General features: G+C 43.0%; 1 protein-coding gene across 2 annotated transcripts in view; it reads left to right on the top strand.

Moving 5' to 3' along the window:
• The first annotated feature begins 1,431 nt into the window (after window positions 1-1,431).
• LOC116940313 (tyrosine-protein phosphatase non-receptor type 13-like) overlaps window positions 1,432-18,895 on the top strand; it is a 78,905-nt gene continuing 61,441 nt past the window's right edge. For both annotated transcript variants that reach the window (XM_032949961.2, XM_076065709.1), the window contains exons 1-3: window positions 1,432-2,345; window positions 13,158-13,297; window positions 15,086-15,270. In XM_032949961.2, coding sequence (XP_032805852.2) covers window positions 13,165-13,297; window positions 15,086-15,270 — 318 coding nt within the window. In that variant the 5' untranslated portion in view covers window positions 1,432-2,345; window positions 13,158-13,164. The remainder of the gene's footprint in view (window positions 2,346-13,157; window positions 13,298-15,085; window positions 15,271-18,895) is intronic.

The following is an 18,895-nucleotide window of genomic DNA, read 5'->3' on the forward strand; positions in this document are numbered from 1 at the left end:
AAGACAAAGCCCCCCCGTATAGCCTGCAACAGACTGTCGGGGCAAGTGCTGGTTACACACAAAGACAAAGATCCCCCGTATAGCCTTAACAGATTGTTGGGACAAGTGCTGGTTACACACAAAGACAAAGGTCCCCTGTATAGCCTTAACAGATTGTTGGGGAAAGTGCTGGTTACACACAAAGACAAAGGTCCCCCGTATAGCCCGTCACAGAGTGTCGGGGCAAGTGCTGTTTGACACACAAAGACAAAGCTCCCCCGTATAGCCTGTCACAGAGTGTCGGGGCAAGTGCTGGTTACACACAAAGACAAAGCTCCCCCGTATAGCCTTATCAGATTGTTGGAACAAGTGCTGGTTACACACAAAGACAAAGCTCCCCCGTATAGCCTTAACAGATTGTTGGGGAAAGTGCTGGTTACACACAAAGACAAAGGTCCCCCGTATAGCCTGTCACAGAGTGTCGGGGCAAGTGCTGTTTGACACACAAAGACAAAGCTCCCCCGTATAGCCTGTCACAGAGTGTCGGGGCAAGTGCTGGTTACACACAAAGACAAAGCTCCCCCGTATAGCCTTATCAGATTGTTGGAACAAGTGCTGGTTACACACAAAGACAAAGCTCCCCCGTATAGCCTTAACAGATTGTTGGGGAAAGTGCTGGTTACACACAAAGACAAAGGTCCCCTGTATAGCCTTAACAGATTGTTGGGACAAGTGCTGGTTATATACAAAGCCCCCCCGTATAGCCTGTCACAGAGTGTCGGGGCAAGTGCTGTTTGACACACAAAGACAAAGCTCCCCCGTATAGCCTGTCACAGAGTGTCGGGGCAAGTGCTGTTTGACACACAAAGACAAAGCTCCCCCGTATAGCCTGTCACAGAGTGTCGGGGCAAGTGCTGTTTGACACAAAGACAAAGCTCCCCCGTATAGCCTTAACAAATTGTTGGGACAAGTGCAGATTATACACAAAGACAAAGCTCCCCCGTATAGCCTTAACATATTGTTGGGACAAGTGCTGATTATACACAAAGACACAGCTCCCCTGTATAGCCTTAACAGATTGTTGGGACAAGTGCTGGTTACACACAAAGACAAAGGTCCCCCGTATAGCCTTAACAGATTGTTGGGGAAAGTGCTGGTTACACACAAAGACAAAGATCCCCTGTATAGCCTTAACAGATTGTTGGGACAAGTGCTGATTATACACAAAGACAAATATCCCCTGAATAGCCTTAACAGATTGTTGGGACAAGTGCTGTTTGACACACAAAGACAAAGCTCCCCTGTATAGCCTTAACAGATTGTTGGGACAAGTGCTGGTTACACACAAAGTTCCCCCGTATAGCCTGTCACAGAGTGTCGGGGCAAGTGCTGTTTGACATACACGCACACACACGCACGCCAATGACTACACCTCCACCGCCGCTGACTCCACCCCAAGAGGACAGCCCGCCTGTCGCTCGGACCTGTTGCTTTGCTGGCTGTGTTGGCGTTGCTTTGCTGGCTTGCCTCCTTGCCTGTGCCGCGGTGTCAATTGAGAAGCGAGCAAAGCCTCAGAGAGAGAGAGAAGGAGAGGTGTTAAACAAGAGGAGGGTGGTGATGGGGTAATACAACATCGTCGTTTCGTAGAAGAGCGCACGTGGAAAAGCGGGTGGTGGTGGTCGGTGTCGCAGAAGACGAAGAGGGACGCCAATTGTCAGCGATGGCGAAAAAGGGAACGGTGGAAGCAAAGTGAACGTTTAAAAAGGACAACAACAAAAACATCAAAGCGAGGATTTGAAAAATAAGGACGATGTAGACGGAAGAAGGGAGAAGGAGGAGGAGAAGGAGGAAAAATAATGTAATAAGGTGTTGGTGTGTTTGTGTGTCGCGAGGCCCGGGCACCGCGCGTGTGCGCCCATAACAACCGGCGCGTCCTTCGATGCGCCGGGCACTTGAAAAGCAACGCCTACTCGTCTCTATTATCAACGTTATAACTACGACTATTACCTACGTTGCTTGTCCTCCTCCTCCTCGTCATCGTCGCTGCCGTTTGAGAGAAGGAAGAAAGGAGGAGGAAGGGATTTACGTGAGGTGTTGTGGTTTTTTTGTGCCGTGCGTGCGTTACAATTGCGGCGTGGCGTGTGGGTCACGACTGGATGAAGACAATGGGCGACTTCGTCGTCAACCGCGTGGGATTTCTACGTCGTAGCAAGTAGTGTTTGTTGATAGCTGATATATAAAAAACACAAAAAACATTTTTTATTACGGTGGTGCTGGCGGGTGGCCGGTTACATCGTCCGTAGCGGAAGAACAAGAAGATAATTACAGACGTAATTCGGTAAAGAAAGACAATTTACAACGGCAAGGTGAGTGTGTTTGTGTGTGTTTGATGATTGTTGCAGAGCCAATTACGATAATTGTTTTTTTGGTGTTTGTCCTCTGCCCGCGGGGATTGTGTAAGCAAACTTCCGAGAGATGTCCACGTTTGTTAAATATATGCCACGTACATTTGCGTGGTGTGGCTACACGTTTATGAGCAACGTCTTCAATGTGAAACCCACAATGTGTCCCCCTGACATGCTTGTAACATGCTGTGTGCTGATTATACAACGATGTGGCGTCAGCTATGGCATAGGACCACCTATATACTATAGGCGGTGTAAACTAGTGCAATGTGCACATTTTGGTATGTGTTATATATAAGCTATAATCTATGTGCTCAATAATAATGCGCAGTAATAGTAGTTATTGGCGGACCCTTTGCCAGTCCTCTGCTGGATGAAGGCATCGCCACGCCGTTGTAGGTTCAGAGTGGTTGCGTGACCATACTTCACCACGCCGGTCAGTAGGAACTCGTTACCTTGGACACTCACGATCCCGTTCAGAAATCACCACCCGCCACTGATGTTAGCCGTGGCTAGCCGGGTTCATAGTGCAGTGCGCTAACCACCGTGCCACCGCTCCACCTTGTGTATGCCACGGAGCAATACAGTATGCACACTATGTGCACGTGTTGTGTGTGTGTAGTGTTGTGTAATTACTTATCTTAATAGGTTAATTGGAATAACAGGGTTGTAACAGGGTTGTATTGCCTCCTGAGTAGCAGTAAAACACCTAATCTTATTTAAATGTAGACGTTACGGTGTGTGTATGTTAACATGTTACATGCTTTGTACACTGCATGACAGTACCACATGCACGTATGTACACGTACCAGCCCAACGTGTCAATCCAATGTTGGATGAGGCTCTCTTCACCCTCGGTGGGTTATTACACCAGACTTCGACATTCTACAAAACCGTATATGTTATAGGATGTGTGGCATAGAGTATATAGTAATAATGTAGGTGGACCTGGGTGAAACAGATGGTATGGAAACGAGACGTTGCAAGCTAATAGGCACGTCTTCTCAATGCCGCGTCTTCTCAATTGTTAATGTTGTACACTGTGCACGCATCTGCCAATTGGTACAAATACATAATAGACAACATGTTTGGGATTGAGCATTCGATTGAGGACGCCAACCGGGGAGATGGAGCTTTGTGATCCAGTTGACGTGCATGAGTGGGGAAGTCCTCCAGCAGCGGACAAAACGAATGGCTGATGATGGTGAATGTTGGACCACGCTGTGTGAGAGTTTGTGTCCAGGCTGTGGAGTATACAACACTGACCTTTACACAATGCTTTGCTGCTGGCTACGACGAGGGTAGAACACGTACACAAGGAGTCGTCGTCACCCTTTCTGGAACGCACCGAATAATTATCACTCTACTTTCGCGACAGAAAATCGAAAGTCCAAGCATACTTTTGGCAGTGTGACGTGCTTTAGAAACTGAATCTGCTGCCGACGATGTTATTTCAAACGTTTACATTTTAAGATGAATAAATGCGGTACAGTACGAGAGGTGAAATATGCTACGAATTAACCGTTTCCCGTGCTAGTACATAAGGACACGATTATCAGACTTTAAACATTTTTTATGGGTTGGCTGCATTTTATTGAAGAATTGTTTGCGTGTAGTATACAGTTTGCCTTTATGGCTCACCATCTGCATCACTCTGTTGGCACAAACAGGTGCTGCGTATTTTTGATATTCAGGTCAAGATGTTATCACAACTGATGCCACCACACCTCGCAAATACTTCCTCCTCGATTCCTTTGTTGCCTTTTCGTTGACCTCTGGTTGCAAGTCCAATCGGCTGTCTGGAATCTGCCCACTCCCGTCCTCCACACGTGTCCGACTCACCCCAACCATCTTTTCATGATGACATCTTCACTGCAACAACTTGGCTTCCGACATTTTATAAGGAACTTCCAAGTCGTTTGCCCTATACATCCATGCAATTTGTATCATTCTTCTCATGCGCGCCATATTCAAAAGCAGTAGTCAGATTTTTCTGTTTGCTCTGACTGTACACATCATGAAAGCATTTCCACAGTGCTGTGTTTTTTTTTTTAAACCCTATTTCCCCGTGGCGAGAGATGGCGATGGATTTTGGGAGTCCTTCATCCAGCAGTAGATTGATCATGGCCGATGACGGAACCCCTCCGCAGCACCATGCCAACGAGTGTCAAAAGCACAGAGAGCGCATGTTTTTGATGGACTTTATCAGCTACTCTGCTTTGTCATAAAGTGTATGAGAGTGGCTTTCTGTGCGTGCAGGTACTAATAATGGGAAAGCATGCCCAGACAGCTCTCATTGTGTGGTATTGCATAGCCACGGGCACACGCCTGGCGTGCCTTCTGAGCCACAGTTGTACCCAGAAAAAATGTTCATACTTAATACAGTAATGCTGGTGTTCATGTGCAGTTGAGTGGAACTATAAGGCGCTTACCTGCCGTACAAGTTTATAGATAACTTGTCCCCATTTCTGTGCCTATTGGGTTGTTAATGTGTAAAGTTGAACCATAAATTCACTTAACCTTTGCACGCTAGTTAATACTAGTTTCAGGAAAATGCTACGACCTTTGTCAATCCAATGCTAGGTCAAGGTCATCCCTAACAATGTTGGTCATGGGAGATTTTTTGGCCTTAATGCTGTTTCAGCACAGGTTGGTGAAGGAGGGTTCCCTCTGGCAGTTATCACTCGCCACTGATGGTAACTGTGGCTAGGAATTAAACTCGGATCACTGGCTTAACACAATGTGCTAACCACTGTGTCACCAATTGCCCCCTTTCGTAATAGTACTGTACTCTAGTCCGTTAAATTGAAGTTGATACTGAAAAGCGGTCCACGTTGGCAGCTCCGACATAATGATCAGAACCATGGACACGGACAAAATGGAACAATATCTGACAAGAGTGCAAAGAAACGTGGCGAGACGCTGGCTGGGAATTGCACCGACAAACAGAAAGAGGACCACGTGGTTCATGGATCAGACACAAATCAAAAGACATTTTGACTTAATAATGGTACTGTTTTGGGTAAGACATTGCTCACCAATGGAAGAGACTGGTGATGATGGCTGAAAAAGGAGAGAGCCCAACCCGAGAGGAGATGGAGCGGCGAGATAAGTTCATGTGCAGGGATCGAGTCAGATTGTGGTATCACAGCAGCGCGAGGGATGGTGGAGGTGTTGGGAGACCTTCATCCAACTGTGGATAGACAATGGCAGGTGATGATGAGTTCATGCTTCAGTACAACACTATACATTACAGGATACAATTTTTTTTAGAGAAGTTCAGAATATTTTGGGAGTGGAATAGTGATGATACACAAGCTATCTCTTGTTAATGTTTCAAATACTGTGCAGTACTTAACAATCATACAGTATATGGCCATTCACATCAACCCTAATACATCACTGGCTTGTTTTAGCACCCACACAAAACATGTTTGACAACCCTTTGTACTAAAATAACTAAAGACATTTTCATATTGCAGAAATGACAGGAAACCACGAATGACATTGCACTGTAGCATTGGGCAGCCTACGAAATAAATTGTTCATCATGAGAATATCCTCTTCTTTGGTTCTTTCGGTAAAGTCACGTAGAATGAGAATAAAATAATAAATTGATAAAATAAAATAACACAATAATCTCACGACGGTTCGGCCACAACACAAGCGGCCTTCATCAGGTGAAGGGACGAGACTGTCTGGAGCGCCTCGCTCCAGCGCTGTCCTCCAGACAGTCTCGTCCCTTCACCTGATGAAGGCCGCTTGTGTTGTGGCCGAAACGTCGTGAGAATATTGTGTTATTTTATTTTATCAATTTATTATTTTATTCTCATTCTACGTGACTTTACCGAAATAACCAAAGAAGATTAATCATTGCAGTCACGAAAGCTTTAAATCGAGAATATCCTCCTTACCTTTTAAACTTCACATACGTGTGTCCGCAGCGATGATCTATCCACTGCTGAAGACCTCCCTCATTGCTCTGTCTCCACCGTGGACGTCCTCTTAAGTCGTGTTTTCTCTGGCTGCCGTTCCGTCGTTAGTTTTGAGCACAACGTACATGTACTCAGCTTCCTATGCATCTGCAGGAAGTTATTGCATACCAGATGTAGACAATCATGATAGCAGTCGGCACACACCATATATTTGTCGTAGTGCATTGCAGGATGGTGAGCGGTGGTGGCATTTTTGGGAGGCCTTGATTCACCAATATATTGATTCATTAAAATAATGATAATAAGCGCCACGGTGGTCGTGGGTTCGATCCCAACCCTTATGCCTGTATATTTGTAAGTTTTGATTATCTCCCCATGATCGCGTGGATTTTTCTCCGGGTCCTCCGGTTTCTCCCTCCACATTTAGAATCAACGTGCGTTAGAGTATTTGGCTGCTATACATTTCCACATGATAAGCCACGTCTTTGAGCTATCCGTTTTTGACCTTTTAAATATGCCACACTGCTGCAGATATCGGAATGCAACCCCGTGATCCGTCAGTGTCTTGTGAACCGGTCAATAATTACCCGTTCTGCCTGCAATGCCCCCAGACACACGCACACCAATATCCATGGCATTATCATCAGCCATGACTAATCCACTGCTGAATGAAGACCCCCCCCTCTCTCTCCCACCATGCCGATGTCATCTCACGGTCGTGTGATGCAACAATCCGTCTGGCACATGCGCACGAGCGAATTTCATCGCTCCATCTCCATGGTGGATTTATCTTGGGAGTCGTCCATCCTCTGGCCGCCACTCTTCCGTTAGTTTCAACCAAAGGCCTTCATCTCTTCCCGATCCCACTTGACGTTTCTTATAGCAGTCAATATAATGTCTCTAACCTACTGTGTACTCTGTTATCCATGTGTGCGAGATGTAATTCCAAACACATGTTTTTCTTTCCAAATGTCTTTGTCAATTAGACATTGAACATACACGTGCGCAGGTGAATACATGTTATCCACGAGGGTTGGGCTTTAAGTACCTCAAGGTATTTTTGTACCCCATTGTCCTGCTGTTGATTTATCGTTGAGCCCAATGTTACCATAGTTTTGACTCAATGCCTAGGAGACAGCTTGACCGCAGCTTGAGTATGTCAAAGTTTAAACTGAACATATTTTGCGAGATATATTTTACAAATGCTGTGCAGCGTGTAACTTTATTTTAATGACCTTTAAACCCATTGCATCTACTCCAAGGAACGGTGTAGTCTTTGTACAACACCCGTAGCTTTTTTTTACGAGACTATATCTGATTAAATTATTCATGAAGGTGCTCTAATTGTCATTGAAGCAACCTGTGATGTTTCAATTGTCTGCTTAAACTGTATCATGTAACTTCCCATGTGTAGCACTGCAATGTTACCAACTTTCCACATATATTCTTTGGGTCTTTCGGTAAAGCCACGTAGATAGAATAAATAATAAAAATAATAACAATATCACGACGTTTCGATCACAACACAAGCAATTGTCATCATCAAGAATATGAATTCCTGCAGTCACGAAAGCTTTAAAGTCAATATTTTTCAACATATAGTACCGGACTACAATGTTTCTCATCAATTGCCCACGATCGTGTGTCTCATTCGGAAATGTTTAATTTGATGTTATAAATGTAAAGAACACGTCCCCTCTGTTTCTCTATTTCCTGACTTTAATCCATAATAATGACACACGTTCCAATTGTAGTGTATAGTGTACGGTACAGTGTTGAGATGCTCTTCTTGAAAGGCTTAACTGCCGTTTAGGGTGTGCCAGCAGCCCCGGGAGCAGGTGGTTAAACGGGTTCGCTCCAAATCTATAATTTGCCCAATTTTTTTATAATATAAATCCTTTCCTCGTGTATTCTTTCGATTAGAAAAATGGTAATTGGCTCGAACACGCTGTTTAAATGCGTGCGAGTTAAATACACTTTATACGATGGTACTCGAAAAATACATGTCCTTTTAAAAAAAAATCAATAGCAGTTTGGAATACATTTTTTGTTAAATCAAAATTTGTAATGAGGTCACATTAAAAAAAATCACTTAAAATTGTATTTATGTATATTATTTTTTAAAGTACTATTCGCGAATCACCATAAGATGTAATGCATGGTGGGAGGATGGTGTGGTGTGATTAATAAATGGTGATGGCAATTTACCACCACTTATTTTCTTAAACGGGTCACCAGGTTATATTTATGTTTTGAGCTGGTAAATATTCAGCAATTGCAACGTCTTAAGCAAGAATTATGAACACAGCCATAGCGAGGGTAACTCAGCGATTGATATTGCATGCAACCAGCACGTGGTGTAGCCATTTTATTTTTGACTCATGCGTAGTTGGCTTTCACGACCAGGATTTATGACTCATAATTTGGTTACTTTTGGCGTTAGATCGTGTCGGTGTAACGTCATGGCCACCCTACTTTTAAGGGGCCACAGCTTAGCAAGTGCGTTCACGCGTGAGATCTGAGTTCTTGATAACACCTAATGATGCTGGGTGTAGTGTGGAGTGAAACACATAAAATGTTCAACAATTTGCTTTATTTTTCAACGTAACCCGGATTCCAGAAAAAAAAAACTTAATCAATGGGCACAATTGTTTGGCTTCGGGTGCTTGAGGGTAATCGCAAAATGTTATTATTCTTTGTTACTTACGTGCAATCACTGTTAAATGTTCTAATTATTGGTCTTAAGCCACTCATTGCTGGATGAAGGCCTCCACCAAGTTCGTCACCATGTGTCAACTCCTCAACTATTACAGTACAGAATTCCCTGGTTATTCACGAACTTTCCCTCCGCGATTTTGTCTGTCCGCGAATCGCATCTGGAACTCTACACGACTGCACAGAGAGAGAAAGTGACGAGAGGGAATGTGAGAAAGTGATGAGAGACATTATTATGATAATTTTCATGTATTTAATAGCATTGTGTTTATTTAAGGTAATTCTTCACGGGCATCTCCGAAACGCATCCCTCGCGGATAACGAGGCAACGCTACCACAGTCCATGGAGCTCCTGGCACGCAAGCTCAATCTCAAATTCCCCATCACCCCCATGGTGGCTGTCCTCTGGAACGTATTCCATCCTTGGCTGTTACTCCTGCAGTCCTCTTGTCAATCTGCCATTGTCCCTTCTGACAGCACGTCCTTTGAAGGCAACTTTTATTTACAGCGAATAGTCCAGTAACGTCTCGATTATTCTAGTTATGTTTTCAGAGCCACGTGTCCCTTTTTTGCCTCTCGGTGTAATTCCAAGCTATGCACTGTACCTCCCCCATGCTTCTCTGCACACTTTCTTAGCTTCAACTTCATTTGTATTACTGTACTTGTTTTATGGATCAGAAACATTGGCATTGACAAAGCGTATTAAAAAAAAGGTGAATGGTGCACTATACAATGCTAGAATATTGCGGGCATGTAAACCTGGCAGATGGTGTGAGTTGAGAGGTGTTCTTTCACCTATTTAAAAAAATAACTTTTCTTGCAATTTGCTGATGACGTGTCTCGATGAAATTCTGATAAAAGATCATTTTAAAGGACAGTTATTTTTATGGCTTTATTTTTTTACAACAGGACTTTGTATTTGGTCAAGGAAGGAATCTTGAGGGAAGATGTACAAGGCAGAGTGACATAATTGGGCCACAATAAATTTCAATTGAAAGCTTTCGTGATTGCAGGGAATCATATTCTTGGTTCTTTCGGTAAAGTCACGTAGAAGGGAAATAATAAAATAATAGAAATAAAACAATATAATAATTATAAACATAAAAAACTAAATATTATGTTTTATTATTTTATTATTTCCCTTCTACGTGACTACCGAAAGAACCAAGAATATGGGCCACAATACTTTGACAGTTTCAAAGTCCTCCATGGCATAGTGTAACATTAAACAAAGCTTTACTGATGCAGTGTTTAATGTTATACACGATAGTAGGGTTCAGTGGCCTCAATATTTTGATCTCAGACGCCTGTAATCGTGAGAAAAAAATATAGATTACATGAACGATTTACTCGCTGAGTAAAAGATTATTTTACTCTCGGAGTGAAAGAGTTTCAAAGGAGACCGGTCGTATTTTCTTTGTATCTCTTTAAAAATGGTCACATTTCTTGGAACCTTTTTACAGGCGCTAACCAGCAGTCAAGGAGGGTATAGTGTCGAACCACATCCATGATTATATGAGGTTTTATATGAATGTGATACTGTAACCCATCATAATCAGCTTTGATCAATCCACTGCTAGGTCAAGACCACCCCAAACCTTTGCCGTCTCACGATTTAGTGATTAAACACCTGGCACATGCCGTTGAGCTTATTGCATTGCTCCATCTCCATGGTAGTTAATATACTCTGATGAATGCCCCCTACTTTGGCTGCCACTGGGCATTAGTTTTGACCACTAGTCATTGTCCATCCTAGCTCTGTGTTCTGCACAAGCTTACTTTTCCTAATTATGTATGTTGAACTTATTTCGCACCAACCGTGCTAATATGTCTCTAACTTAAAATGTCTCGATCTTAAAATATGTTATCTAATGCATGTGTTCCTCTTTACGTCTTCCCTTAACCTAGGGTATGAAAACCCATGCTCTTTCCATCTATTTGATGTACTAAACCACAGTTTTTAATGTACTGCCCTCAAATTTGTTAATGACAAATACTTTTAAGAACTGTCATGTTAGTTAATCTGTATTTAGCCACAGTGTAGTCTCTCACAAAATTTTATTATGCCCGAAGGTAAAAATGGTAAAAACTTTAAACATTTTTGTCTCTGGCTGTTGTATTCACATCTTAGAATTATCTTGAGGGTTATCAACAAAGTCGAGGAATCTCTTTTTAAGACAGACTATCCACCCTCTTGATTAACAGGCAGTGTACTGACCGTCCACTATATTATTCACATATCCTCAAATTTCACTTTGAGTTCAGTTTGAATGTCACTATTGCTTTATTATTTTTGAAAAATATTAAACGCGCATTCTTCACCCCCCACAGCCAACATGTAAATCGATATTCAGAAGTGACCAGTTGTGCCCACTTTACAGGTGAAGCCTTTTTCAAGCGTTTCTGAGTGGATTTGCCACGTTAATTATTGGTCTGGCTCGTGAGTGGACAAGCGGCCAATTGCTCAGTGTGTGTACTGTTGTTGGGTGTTTTTTTTATAAATGAAAAGTTTAAAAACCTAAGTTTAAAAACTGAAACATACTTGTTTTCATGTTTTACCACAAGTATGTGTGGTTCATGCAGACTTGATGGTTTGTCATAGGCATCAATTTGGTCTTTGAACATCTGTATTATTACGAGACAGGGTATAAAGCCTTTTTTTCTGTTGTATCATCTTAAAACTGGGAAAAAGGATCCAGGAGGTAAAACTGAAACAATTTGTGAATTGCAAACAATACAGTGACATTCTTGGTTCTTTCGGTAAAGTCACGTAGAAGGGAAACAATAAAATAATAAAAATATAAAACAATAAAATTCTCACGACGTTTCGACTGCAGCACAAAACCACACCTGATGATGATTGCTTGTGTTGCAGTCGAAACGTGAGAATTTTATTGTTTTATATTTTTATTATTTTATTGTTTCCCTTCTACGTGGTGACTTTACCGAAAGAACCAAGAATATGAATCCCTGCAGTCACAAAAGCATTAAAACAAAATACAGTGACATGTTTTATAGCCTACAAAATAAACTCATTAATGTACATGTTAGTGAGTCAAGCCTACAAGTACATTCATTGTTGGATGTTATCGGCCCCAGGAGACGCACCCCAAGATAGATAACACAGTAGTCCTTGTCTGAGCCATCCAGCCAGCACGGCTGTACGTACAACACTGTCCAACAGCAGCACGTTTTTTTTGTGATGTTTCGGAAACTTGTACGAAGCTCGGCGGAATTCAAACACGTTTAATGTTGATTGCTAATAAATGTTATTTAAAGCTTACCATTTGAACACGCTGTAATTTAGACAACATTGCTAACTTGGCATACGAAAAGTGTATGATATAATCAATAATTTTATCATTCAGAGCAGAACAACACCCTCTTGGCCAATGGAGTGCTTGCTCGGTATTCATTGATTCTCTCGCAGTGGAAATTCTAGTACAGTATTATATATTTCAAAAGATGTCAACATTTTTGATGGGCTCTGTCAGGTGGCGATGGGTATAGATATAAATTGTCATTATACTTCCACGACTTAACCCAAAAGTAACCAATTATAATTACATCACGGTAGTTAAAATATTCGCTTTAATCACCGCAACTTCCATTTGAGCATTTTCTTGAAAATTTTCGCCAATGGATAAATGACAGGAGAAATACTCGTTTTGCCTTGTGTGATTTTTACCAGACGTATAATAAGCCACCCCCTGTGAATCAATGAATTGCCCTGAATCCGGGTCACACTTCTATTGAAGAATCAATACTTTATTTAATATTGTGGTGAATGCAGGGATCATGTGTTTTTGTTTTATACAACATGTACACATTAAAAACCAATGGTTCTTAGATCCACGCGATTCGATGCGTGTATGGTGAACTTCACCATCGTATTCCATCTGCCAGGATCAATCCACTGCTGAATAAGATTCTCATGGTCGTGCGATGTGATAATCCACTTGGAACCTGGACGCGAGCTGATTTCATCACTCCGGCTGTCATTGTGGACATCACCTCGGACACGTTCTTAACCATCGGCCACGCGTTTTGGGGTTAGATATTAATGGATGAATCGACGTATTGATTGGAACACCCTTAATATGTACCTGACACCTGTGCACAGGTACACCATGCCAGGCTGTGGAGGTGTGCGGGTCTCCTTGGCCGAGGTTCTGGAGGTGCAGAATGGGCCTTTGAATGAAGAAGAAATTTGGGCCATTTTAACCCAAAGCGCAGAAGCCTTACAACATCTGCTCGCCACAGGTGCGTGTGTACTCTGTGCATATTAGTTCACCTCAAAACCACAGGCATTCAGTTAAACTTGATAACCGGTTTGCGTTGAGCAATCTGCACGGTGCTTCATGAGTCACGTGATTTGATGTGCACGTGTTTGGATAATCATAAGTGTTGTTTACATGATGCATCATTTTTAGACGTGGTCTGTCTACTGCTTTATGAAGGCCTATGCAAGCCATTGCCATTTATCATGGACCCGTGATGCAACAATCCACTGAATTCGTCCCCTTCATCTACCTCAGTAGATGTCCTCTCAGATTTGTCCATTCCTTGTCTGCCGCTCCATTGTTTTTTCAGGACCATCGGCCATAATCCCTTCCGAGTGACATATGACTTGCACCTTCTTAATTCGTCAATGTGCTTTTCAAGTCATACCTACTATAATCACCCAGGAATGTCTGTCCTTAATGCTCGTGACGTCACTCCACATCGACCAGCCCCCCTCATTAATATTCATGAGCAGGTGACATCTTCCACATGGACCCCCCCCCCCCCTCATTAATAATCATGAGCAGGTGACATCACTCCACATCGAACAGCCCCCCTCAATAATCATAAGGTGACATCCTCCAAATGGACACCCCCCCCTCCCATTAATAATAATTAGCAGCTGACGTCACTCCACATGGGGGGCCGAGGCGCCTCCTCCCCCCTCCTCGGCGTCAACTCACAACCCTCACGACAAAGGCAGAACCCTCACGTCATCACGTGATCTCCGTAACGCTGTTGTTGAGACATAGAAGTAAAAATGACGTCATGATCAACAAGAGATTATAACCCTAAAATGAAATAGGTCTGTGTCACCGCACCCTTACAAATTGCACGCACACGTATTAATGCAACGAATATCACGTCGCGGGCTGCTTTTCGCTTGCAAGTTTCAGATTTACTGCAGTACACCCGTCCTTGGACGGGCAAAAGGCGAGTTAAGAATATTTTGTAACATTTTTGTTTCAAATGCACAATATAATAAACAGAGGAAAATATTACTGGCCTGGTTTGAAAGGGTTTAAATCGCTTGTGCATTTTTTTTCATTTCTTTAACGGTTTTCAGCATTGGTAATTTGTAGGCTTTACTCGTTCTTTTTGTCGGTATAATACTCTGGGCTTGGCGGGGCTTTGGATTCCTTAGAGCTGCAAATAAATGTATGGATTTGCCACTTTGTGTGCTGGCCGACACTCAGCCAGTGCGTTTCACACGCGACAAATCCACAGCTTTCCCCCTGGCACCGATAACAAACCTCAGATTGTGCACCATTCAATAGCCGCTTGTCTAAAGTGGCTACACCAAAGTGTGGAAAATAAAAGCCCCGACCCGTAACTAATTGGACATATACGATTTGCTTTGGCAGTAAAACATACTTAAAACACACAATATACCTCTATTGGCTTTTACTAAACAATTAAACTTTGAAGGAGACCTTAAAATGCCTGCCCAGTACGGCAGGTGAATCGGTTAACACGTTCTTACATCCTTCCAATTCTCTCCTTTGAGGATTATAAAGGGGTACACCAGAGTTATTTAATGAGCAGGTCTAGTGTGGTAGGGGAAGATGTAGGTATTCCCACGTCTTCTGACCAGCGTGGATAAGTAGACAATTACCCTCCAGTGGGGGCCTTTCCACTCGCAGTAGCTACGTACGGTGCGAAAAGAATTCAACATACATACAAGCACTTGCAGGGCTGCACCTCTGCCCCTTTTAAATGGCTTCATAGAAGCTCGCGTGCCTCTCGACTTACCGGCGGTTCCTGCAGACGGCGAGTTGGTGTCGCCCCACGCCGCGCTGGTGTCACCGTGGGCCCTGCTGCTGCTGCCTCATGGCGCCATCGCCTTGGCCGTCGATGGCCGGGAGGCGCGGGGTCATGACCTGTCGGCCTTCACGCCTCCTGAGTGCGCGCGCTGGCGCGGCACGCCAGTCACTCCGGCCGCTGCCGAGAAGGTGAACACGTCGTGACTGCTCCTCCACAGCCCTGTAGTATCGGGGGGTCGGGGTGGGGGGGGGGGGCAGAGGGGGCCGGAGGGGGCTGAGTCCCCCTGCTGAAGCATGTATAAGATGAACTCTGTGTATCTACATATTAAAAAAAAATCATAATTAGTTATTTTACCTATTGGCTTTCCAGACCAATATTAACCTGCCTCATTTGTTTAAGCAAGTGAACTCCAGGGCCAGTTTTGGCCTTTTGGGTCTCACCAACACTGAAGCTTGCCCCGTTCCCCCCTTCTAAATTCTTGAAGTTTGTTTAAAATTGAATGTAACACGCTCCCCCTGCATTTTTGTATGCCCTCCCCCCCCCCCCACCCTTTAAACAAGGTCATGCTACAGAGTTTCTCCTCCGCCATCCATCGCTAGCCCAATCAGTGGCGGAGCTGAAATATTGTAGCTATCTCTGAGTGAAGTTGGTAATGTGTGGCCACATGCTTTGCGTTTATGGCTTCACGGCAGTGCTTTACACATTTAGGTCCTCGGGACATATCAAGGGCCACCGATCCATTTACCAGGCTTCATCGTTAAATGCAAGCTTGTTACATGCTGCACGCTCCTGATGATTGGGCAACATGTCCCACGTGAACTGTTGTGTTGAGTACAATGAATGATCCATCAATTCTGCAAAGACAAAGAGATCTCCCGCTCAGTCTACACAGCCTGTGCAGGATGGCACGGCGCACGAGACAGCGGTGTGTGGTGGAAACTATGGTATTCGCACACACACACCCACTCATTTATTGAAGGCTGAGTCAATTTAGCGGCGGTCTAGTTCTCATTCAGATATTCCTGATTAACTTTGTTAGCCACGACATGAAATCGAACTTAGATCACCGAGGTCATAGTGACGTGCGCTAACCGCTGTGCTACTTCTCCTCACCGCGTCATACGAATTAACAAGAGATCGCTATCTTCATTTGAACCGGCACACTCAATGTCACGTGGGCTATGCATAATAATCACAAGTCACGTGCGGCATGTATTGACTTCATTTGTATGTGAACAGAGAACACTGGTAAATGCGACTGTGGTTGGTGGTTAGGATCGAAGTTCAGGAATGCTTCTTCGAGGCATTACTTAACAACTGTTATTTAAATAAATTAACTTAGTATTACCAAGGGTTAATTTTCATAGTTCATAGTTCATTTATTTGGTATAGTCCTGTGAGCCATTCGGCTCTTGAATCGGGTGCAACCGCAACAAACAAAAAAACATGAACAAGAAAACATCTTAAAGTGATTATGTGACTGTGCAAACAGAAAATACATGAAAAAAATATCAAAATATTCCTGAAATAGCACCGTACACCAACGCTGTGTGCAAAAATCCCAGTGGGATGCAAGTCAAATAACAACAACAACAACCACAAGACAACTAAGATTAAGGCCATCAGTCTAACTCCATACTACAATAAACAAAAACATGGCCAAAACAAAAAAACTTTTCGAAATCACCAAAATAAAAGCCATGAATGCAATGTAACAGTGATCATAGGGACTGTGACCGAATTTTTAATAATAAACTACATAAATAAATGATAACACCAAAATCTAGAGCCATATTTTAGGCAACTGAATAGCAGTGGCAGCTAGGGTTGTACAACTCCTCTAGAGCAGTTTTGAGTGAAGATCTCATAGGTAGTGATTCAAGTTGCAGTTTATTGGCAATAGCATTCCAGACCCTGGGGGCATCAATAGCAAAGGCCCTTCCTCCAGTTTTTGTACAGCAATAGGGAATGTGAAGCTGGTAAATGAGCGAAGACCTGAGGTCAAATTTGTTCTTTGAAACAGAGAGGAGATCCAGTAGGTAGTCTGCGGAATTTTTTGTAAGTACATCGTGAATAAATAAGATCTGGTGCACAAGCCGTCGAACATCAAGAGATGTTAAGTTTGACCCAATGTAGAGATCACAGTGGTAAGTCCTATATGGGCAGTTCAATGCAAATCTTAAGGCCGAGTGATAGATGGAATCAAGCTTCTTCAGTACAGTACTTGGGGCTGATTTATACACGATGTCACAGTAGTCAAGTAGAGGCAGTATGGTAGCTTTTATCAATTCCAAACGGAACATTGGGGGGAAGCAGTGCTTGTGTCGATACAGAAAACCAATTTTTATTTTTGTCTTTTTACCAATGTAATCAATGTGATCTTCAAAACTAAGTTTTGAGTCCAGGATGACCCCAAGATACTTATAGATCTTGACTTGCTCTATTTTATAATTATTCAAGGAATGTAATTGGGGAAAAATAACTTCCTGCTTTAGTCTCGGAGAGAAGCATAGCACCTTGGTTTTGGAGGTATTCAGGACTAGTTTAAGATAAACTAGCTGATGTTGTAGTTTGTTGAAATCACCCTGGAGCTTAGCAATCACATCATCCGGAGAGCGGCCAGCAGTAATCAGTATCGTATCATCTGCAAAAAGATTTACCCTGGAATGATCCAGTTCAGTGCCCAAGTCATTGACATAAAGATAGAACAAGAGGGGGCTGAGGATGGAACCCTGTGGAACCCCTTTTGTTATCTTAACACTGTTTGACCTTCAACCATCTGTGAATACAGTTTGGGTGCGAGAAAAGAGGTATTTTTTAACCATTGTACTGTGTTCTCGGAAAAACCGAGGCAACTTAGTTTACTAAGCAGGGTGTTGTGGTCTACTGTATCAAAAGCTTTGGACAGGTCAAGAAAAAGACAGGCACAGTACTGCTTATTATCAAGGCTATTGTAAATTTGATTCAAAGAGTCTAATGCAGCAGATGTGGTGCTGTATTTTTTCCGGAACCCAGATTGTTTTAGATGTAGTAGATTGTTGGTGGACAGGAAACTGCTAATTTGGTAGTTCAATAATTTTTCAAAAATGTTCATCAATGGGGACAAAATTGAGATAGGTCAGTAGTTATTGGGATCATCTTTAGGGCCCCCTTTGTGCAGTGGACGGACATAGGAATGTTTCCATTATAGAGGAACTTATGTTTCTTTGATGGACAGGTTGAAAATATGGGCTATGGGTTCGTATATTAGGTGACCAACAGTTAGTAGAGCAAAGACGGGAAAACTATCTGCACCGGTAGAGGAGGACCCTTTGAGGTAGGACAGTTGTTTCAGAACATTACTTTCGTGGATTGGTTGGAAACTAAATTCGTTTAAGGTGTGTTGCCGAGGTGAAGCATCTTGCCATGCGTTCGTACTCTGACGGTTAGCAATGTTGCTGATGCAGTAAATGGGCAGTGCTCGTTGTGCTTGAGGCATCAAGATTTTTTTTGGAGTGGCCATTCATCCGTTGAAACATTCGAGTATTGATGTTAACCTACCGATCTCGACCACACCTGTGAACGTTCACAAATCCTGGAGCAGATTAATCACCCACATTTATCAAGCTGTACAATGTTTCTTAAGCCATTCATCACCTCCATTGTGATGCATTTAAAAGACTATCGTTAGGATGATAATATCAACAACAACAACAACAATTGTACGCTTATGTTGAGTGATCATTTGAAGGTTGAAGCGTCAGCATTTCTTACTTTTGAACGCGTCAGCAGCTATTGTATTCGGACAATTGGGCATTTTCCATTCCGTCATGC

The sequence above is a fragment of the Petromyzon marinus genome, chromosome 8 (assembly GCF_048934315.1).
Source record: "Petromyzon marinus isolate PM22_M1 ecotype Great Lakes invasive population chromosome 8, UKy_Petmar_22M1.pri1.0, whole genome shotgun sequence".
Lineage (NCBI taxonomy): Eukaryota > Metazoa > Chordata > Hyperoartia > Petromyzontiformes > Petromyzontidae > Petromyzon > Petromyzon marinus.